At 60.5% G+C, this 7,421-nt stretch overlaps 1 protein-coding gene across 1 annotated transcript in view; it reads right to left on the bottom strand.

Annotated features, from left to right (window-relative positions):
• Nucleotides 1-7,421, bottom strand: part of ADAR (adenosine deaminase RNA specific) — a 17,892-nt gene that overhangs the window by 5,334 nt on the left and 5,137 nt on the right. Inside the window, exons 4-6 of the mRNA XM_029933469.1 lie at nucleotides 7,204-7,416; nucleotides 6,909-7,099; nucleotides 197-344 (exon numbers count right to left, since the gene is read on the bottom strand). Coding sequence (XP_029789329.1) covers nucleotides 197-344; nucleotides 6,909-7,099; nucleotides 7,204-7,416 — 552 coding nt within the window. The remainder of the gene's footprint in view (nucleotides 1-196; nucleotides 345-6,908; nucleotides 7,100-7,203; nucleotides 7,417-7,421) is intronic.

Raw genomic sequence — 7,421 nt, 5'->3', positions numbered from 1 at the left:
CGCCCCCCGCCGCCCGCCGCCAGGGCCGCCCGCTGCGCGGGAGCGAGGCCCGGGAGTGCGTCCCAGGGCGGCAAGGGCAGACCCCAAGGAGGACGGCAGCAAGGGTAGACGTCTTAACTGTCTTTGGCTGTGCGTCTGGGGACCTCGAGAGGAGAAGCATAGTTCTTCTGAGAGTGGCCCCTGTCACTGGGGTTACCTCTGTGAAACCCATGCGCTCGGCCTTCTCGTCCTCCCCAATCAGGACGCGGAGAGCCGCGTCGGCCGCCTCCTGCTTGCCTTGCTTCTTGCTGTGGGCGCACACGGCCGGGAACCAGCGACCCCCGACCTTGGCCTGGTACACGAACCTTCGGGAGGAGAAGCAGGGTAAGGACAGGCGCCTGGCCGCAACAGCGCCCCGGGGGAGGGGTGCGGGCACCGGAATGCCCGTGTCCTGGCCGCTCGAAGCGGGTTCCACCCCCCCCCCCCCGCCCCTCCGGGGACCCTTCCCCAGCGTAGGCGCGTCACTAAGGGAAACTTCGGATACGCGGAAGACCAGTGTCACCTGCATGTTATAGGCAGCCACAAACCAACGACATGGCGTCTCTAAATCGGACGAGACGCATCACAGAGAAGTTCAGCAGGTCGGGTCGGGGGAGGGGGGGCCAGCGCGGCAGGGGCAGACTCTTGTCCATAACTTAGGTAGAAACTACGGGGACGCTCTCGCCCTCGCTCTTTCACGCTCTAGGTCGAAGCACCTGATTCTGTTTCCTGATTTCCCGATTAGCCCCAGAGGCCCCGCCTGTGCGGTCAAACGACGTGACGTGGCCCAGGCAGGGGTACCTGGGAGGGGGCGCCCGCGGCCGAGAGCGGTGCGGTGGGTCCACCGGCCAGGGGCCAGCAGCCAGCCCGGTGCCGCGGGCGAGGACAGGGACACGGCGGGGGCCAGACTGGGCTTCGGCCGAGACACGCGGCTGAACTTCGTGCCTGGTCCGTGTGTCCGAAAAGAACAAATTCTTTCACACAAAGCCGGATGTGCGCACAGGTGCACCTTGGAGACGCAGTGAGCGCAGCTCCAGGCCCAGCCGCCATGGAGTCCAAATGCACCGCTCGGTTCCCAGGTGCACCGCCGTCTCTGGGGGGCAATGGCCTTAGGTCTCGAGACCACACACGCACCTTACTGGAAATACCTCACCGCTAGGAGAATGTTCACCGTCACTGGAGCTGTCAGCGACTTGTGATCGCCGGCCAGGGGTCACCGGAAAAATACCGGAAAAATTCCAGAGAAGCGCCGGCACGTGGCGCAGAGACCGGAAGTGAGCAGACGCGCCGGGAAACGGCGCCGAAGGCCTTACTCCACGAGGTTCCCGCGACCCTGCGGCGCGGACACCCCAGGCGGTGCGGGCGCGTATGCGCAGTGCAGCAAGCAGTGCCTGTGCGACACCCGGGGACGCAGGAGGACCTGTTAAAGCTGCCACACAGAAGCCACCAGCCTTGGTCCACGCGCTCAGTAGGCACAGGACGCTAGCGGGCGTGAGCGCAGACAGTGGAGACAAGGAGGATGGGGCGCAGGGGGCGCGTGTGCAGTCGGGGGACCTGCCCAGAAGCTGGAGCCATGCAGGGGTGACGGAGAGAGGTGGTGAGCAGCACGGTGGGAGGAGGGGTGTCCTGCACACAGTGCAGATGCGGGCAGGGAGGTGTCTGCCGCAAGAGTGCTGCTAGTTCCCAGGGGGCGAGAGGATTCAGCAGGAAACACAGTCGTGAAGACGCCGGCCCCGCCCTCGCCAGCACGCTCCCCTGGTGATGCTGACCTGGCACAACCACCTGCAGCCACTGCGCGGCCCCTTCCTTCCTAAGTCAGGCCGCCCCGCAGACTCTCGGGGGCACACAGCTCCAGCTCGCCGCGACGTGCACGAGGCAGGAGCCTCACGCTTCTTTACGTGATTCACATCTGGCGCCCGTCCAAACAAATAGAAATGTGGCCCATCAACATTCCTGGGTGACGAGGAACCCAGGGAGGGCAGGCGGCTGCCGGAGGGAGTGGGGGAGGGGTCTGTGCGGACACACAGCGCAGGGATGCTGGCCCAGCCCCGGGAGCACACGGGCTGCAGCAGGACCCTCCTCTGGGCAGGTGGGACAAGGGGGTCAGGCTGAAGTGACAGGAGGCTGGACAGAGGGGTCCAGGGCTCTGGGAAGGTCTACGCTAGGCAGACACATCTAGTGGTTTCCAGCACTTAGATATTGAAGGTCGTGAACTCAGTAAGGTCACCAAGAAGGCCAGCAAGAAGGGAAAACAAAGGGCAGAAGTGTGCCAGCCTGGGCAGGGCAGTGAGGCCGCAGCCCCTGCCCCTCCCCAAGTGCCTGGATCGGCTATGGCCGGGGGTCCGCCGTGCGCTCGTGAGGGTCACAGTAATTTCTGAAATTCTGCGTGAGGCACTCAAAGTCCCAGGGAGGGTTTCATGGAAGCAAAAGAGGAGACGGCCAGAACGCAGGCTGGAGAAGAAGGCCGAGGCCAGGCGGCGGCAGGCGCGCCGACGGCCTCTCCCGGCCCCTCGGCTGTCTCTCAGCTCCCTCCTGCTCTGCTCAGAAACCAAGTCAAGTAAAAAACGGCAGACTAGGACAAGAGCAGGTAGTTCATGGAAGAGGAAACAACATATAAATATGAAGACATGAACATTACTTATTAAAAAATCTTAAAATCAGATGCCATTTTTATGAGCTCTTCTCCTTTAACAGCCTTTTATTTATTTTTGATACAGAAGAGACAGAGCATGAGAGGGGGAGGGTCAGAGAGAGAAGGAGACACAGAGCAGGAAGCAGGCTCCAGGCTCTGGGCTAGCCGTCAGCCCAGAGCCCGACGCGGGGCTCGAACCCACGAACGAGAGATCTGACCTGAGCCGGAGCCGGAGGCCTAACCGACGGAGCCCCCGGGCGCCCTGACAGGCTTTTAAAACCGAACAGCCGGATACCCCACGAAAATTCAAACAGCTAGGAGAATATGATGAAAGTGGGGGAACCTGGGCGGGCGGCTGGTTAAGGGCCCAGCTCCGGCTCAGACCCTGATCTCGCGGTTCGCGAGTTTGCACCCCGCATCGGGCTCTGTGCTGGCAGCTCAGAGCCCGGAGCTGCTTCGGATTCTGTCTCCCCCCATCCCCCACCTCTTCCCTGCGCATACGGTTTCTCCCTCTCAAAAATAAATAAAAAAAATAAAACAATTTTAAAAAAGAATATATAACGAAGGTTAGGTACCCCTCACTCTGCAGAAACAAACACTGTTGTGTTTCTCATCCGACAAGAAAGGACTCTACGTGGCCGTCCGTAAGCTCCCACGCACTCCCCTCCCCTCCCGCACCCGCTGGGGCCGGCTAGCTGAGGGCTCCGGTCCCCGTAAGCAGCCTGCGGGGGACAGAGGTGCGGACTCCGGAGCGGCCCCACCTCGCCGTGACTAGCCCCGGCCCCCGCCCGAGGCGGGACAGCACAGATGCCGCGAGGTCGCCGACACCGTGCCCGTGTCATCTAGAGCGAGGCGGGACCTTCCAGCCATCCTTCACGACGCTCCTCCGCGACAAGCGGTCCCCTCTGTCTTCCTGTTCGACTGGCAAAGAAGCCCTTGTTGTTAAAGCCACTGGCCCTCAGCGCTTCCTCCTCGGCTGCTCCTTTACGACCCGCCAGCTCTCCTGGTGGCCCGTCCCCATCTCTCCCTGTAGACCTTCATCTTTTGTGTCTGGATCGGAAAGGCTCTGCCAGTCCACAAGTCTAAAACAGAAATCCCCACTTTTATCGAGTGCTTTTATGATTTCCTTATTTTTTTCTCGCTCGCCCTCTGTGTACACATTATACAGATATATGTATGTACACGTATCTTAAGATTTTGTTTTTTAAGTAGTCTTTATGCCGGCCGGGCATCCCGTATTTAAGTCCTGGACACCGACCCTGTGCCGTCTTCTGTCGGGACGTGGTGGGCAGTCTTCTCCCCGCCACCCAGTCACTCCCGTCCCCCTGGCGCGGAGTCACGCGCCCACGACAGAACCCGGCTGCGTCTGTGTGCCATGAGGGGCCCCTGTGCCGCACGGTCCGCCTTCTCCCTCACGGGCCCACGCGCCACTGGGCTGCGCAGCTCTTCCCCTCCGAACTTTCTAGCTCTTCTCCCACGTGGATTCTTCGTGTAAAACGGGCGTCGGGTTTTCCAGGACTAAAATCAAGTCTAGCAGTGTGTTCACTGGGATCAGGTCACAGGTAAAGAATCTGGGGGCGGCTGCTCTCGGGCCATCTCGGGAGGCTCAGGGCCCGCACGCTTCCCGCTCCGGACGCGCCGACGCCTCCCACGCACTTAGGGGCTGTTGCCAACAGGCTTTCTTCCACCACGCGCTCGAAACGCCTGTGGCCGCAGAGACCCCCTGCTCACAAGTGGTTCCTGGCTTCGTGCTCTCCGGAATCCCCGTCTGCTTCTGAGTTTCCTTCCATTCTCTCAGGAATATTGCAGGCACAGGGTCACGTCACTTGCAAACGACAGTCAGCTCCCCTCCTTCCCTCTCTTCATTCTCTGTCTTAACTGGTGGCGTCAGCTGGTGACGCGGAGCACCAGGGCGGGACGGCACGGCGCCCACGGGGCCCCGGGCGTCCCTGGGAGCAGCCCGGGCCCTGCTGACTGGCTCTGTTCTGCTCAGGAGGCACTGGGTAGTCTGCACTCTGTTAACAGCTTGACTTTTTAAATGGAATTAATGTTGAATTCTAACTAAATGCCTTCTTGGAGTCTGGAGATGATCCTGTGGGTTTTCTTCTTCGATCTGTTGATAACGGTGATAATAATAAACATCTCAAATCTCAACACAGACTGGTCTGCGCCACCCTGATACCGCTGCTGACGTCTTAGAGCAGCCAAGACAAACGTTTGATACAAAGGTTTCCAGACTCCGCGTCAGGCCCTCCCCTCTCAGGACAGACCCACCTAAGTGCTGGTTCCCATTAACCAAGAGAGGTCTGAAGGTGATTTCTGCTTTTATGGAAAAAGGCAGAGCAGCGTTCCGTGTGGGCTCTGCAGCGAGCAGTGCCCGGGCAGTGCGCACGCGCCCCAGGCGCCCCCACCCCACCCCTCAGCAGCTCAGATCCAGCCGAGGTAGCTTCGAAGCGGGTCTGAGCACCCATGCCTCATCTGGAGGTGTTTTGTGTATCTGTTAGCAAGATGTGTCCTAAGGAATCAGAAACGCCTGAGGGGGGGCCTTCACGGGGCCTGGGAACGGCACACCTCCCGCACACGTAAGTGAGCGGTGGCTGCTTTCCTGTGCTGCTCTGGCGCAGGGCAGATCCCACAGGACCCGTTCCCTCCCGGGGAGGCCCACGGTCCCCTGCTGGTCGCCGAGAAGAGGGAAGGGCTTCTCCTTATTTACTGCTGATAGGGGCCCGTGCTAGCCGCGCCTCCTTGGCCGGCAACGCAGTGACATTTATCAGCATTTTGGACACGCAGCTTCACTGCGGCACCATCTGTGACGGCAGTCTGGGGACCATCTGCCTGCTGGGGACCAGGGGGCTGGGGAGACGGGCCCCGCGCCCCGGGAGCCGCCGTGTGCGGAACAGAACAGATCGAAAACTCTCGTAGGTTACGCCGGCACACGTGAACTCGTGTGCAACAGAAGGGGAGACACGGCGGCTCGCCGCGCAGCGTCACGCAGACGCTGCGGAAGGACGCGGACGGTGCAGAGGTCTCGCACGCAGGGGTGTGGGTGCGTGAGGAGGCGGGCGCGGGGCCCAGGGGAGCAGTGAGGACGAGGCTCGCTCTGAGCAGTCTATTATCTACCCAAAAACCAAAACCCTTAGAAACCATCCGTGACCTCTGGCCCAGAAGACCCCCGCCCCGAAAAGCTACGGCAGACACACAGCACCAGACCGCCTCCGGGGGCAGGAGCGAGTCCCGCCCGTCGCCACGGAGGTCGGTGAGATCGGGACGCAGAGCAGGGGCTTCACCTCAATAGCACTGTTCTCTTTCTTAAACTAGGTGGTAGGTCCGGGGGTGTCCATTTTAGGAAAGACCTTTTACATCTCTTGCCCAATAAAACAACTGTAAAACTACAAACATCTATTCATGGAACTCTGCAGCTGTGAGGGCGCCTGGCTGAGCCAGTGGGCGCAGCGCACAACTCTTGATTTCAGGGTCATGAGTTTGAGCCCCACCTTCGGTTTAGAGATTAGGTTACAAAAAGGTTTACGGGTGGCTCAGTTGGTTAAGCATCTGACCCTTGAACTTGGCTCAGGTCATGACCTCATGGGTCGTGGGATTGAGCCCCACATCAGCCTCCAGGGATTCTCTCTCTGCCCTTCCTCCCCAAATAAATTTTTAAAAAATGGAGAAAAATACAGAAACACGTAGCTGTGGACGAGAGTCTGATGGGGTGTGTGTCTAAGCCACGTACCACCTCTAAGACGTGCTGGTAAGTAAAGGAGGCAGCGCAGAACAGAAGGTAGGATTTATACCTATTTTTGTTTAAAAAGCAGAATGAGGGGCGCCGGTGTGGTTCAGTCGGTTAAGCGTCCAACTCCTGCTATGGGCTCAGATGATCTCACGGTTGAGTCCAAGCCCCGAGTCGGGAGCTGCACTGGACGTGGAGCCTGCTAGGGACTCTCTCCCTCCCTCTGCCCGCCTGACAGGCTTCTCTCTCAAAATAAATAAATTAGCTTACAAAAAAAAAAGCAAAACAGAAAGAAAATGTGCTAATACGTGCCTGGAAATTTCTAGAAGTATTTGAGAAACTGGTAATAAGTCAGGAGAAGGAAGCCAGCAGTCTCAGGTAGAAACGGCCTTTTTCCCCGCATCCGTTTTCACCGGCCCGACTGGTTTTCTACGCACGTCCGTACTCCTTTGACACGTGCCGTCAGTCACACACAAGTACAGAGGAGCCGCGCTGGCAAGGGCGGCCGTGTGGGGCCGGGACACTTACTTGGGCTCATGCGGGGGCCCGGACTGGTCAACCAGCTTGAACTCGGCCGCGAAGCCGTGGGAGCGAGCGTACTCCAGCAGGCCGCCCACGGGGTTGGTGTTCAGGTACCTGACGAGCTCGCTGACCCTCCTGACCTTGCTGGGCACCCCGGCCTCCAGGGCATCGAACGGTTCTGCGCCGGCGCCCCCAGGCTGAAGGAGAGGTGGCCGTGCCAAGAGGAAGCGTGAGTGCTTACGGGAGCCGCGGGGGGCGACGCGGGGGCCATCCCGAGCCTCTCGCGGCGACAGCGGCCCACCTGGGGGTCGGCTGGCGCCGAGCTGGTGGCCTCCGCGTGCAGGGCCCTCATGGCCTCCTCTGCAGCCATGTGCTTGGCTGCCCTCTTGCTGGGCGCGCTCGCCGTGGGGAAGGTGTGGGCCCCCATGGCCACGCAGTACTGGAACCTGTGGGACGGGAGAGCAGGGCTGAGCGAGGGCCTCCCCACCGCCCGGCCCCCGCCCTGCCCGAGCCCCTGCC

Source organism: Suricata suricatta, chromosome 3 (genome assembly GCF_006229205.1).
Source record: "Suricata suricatta isolate VVHF042 chromosome 3, meerkat_22Aug2017_6uvM2_HiC, whole genome shotgun sequence".
Classification (NCBI taxonomy): Eukaryota; Metazoa; Chordata; class Mammalia; order Carnivora; family Herpestidae; genus Suricata; species Suricata suricatta.
This window is presented reverse-complemented; position numbering and strand designations above follow the sequence as displayed.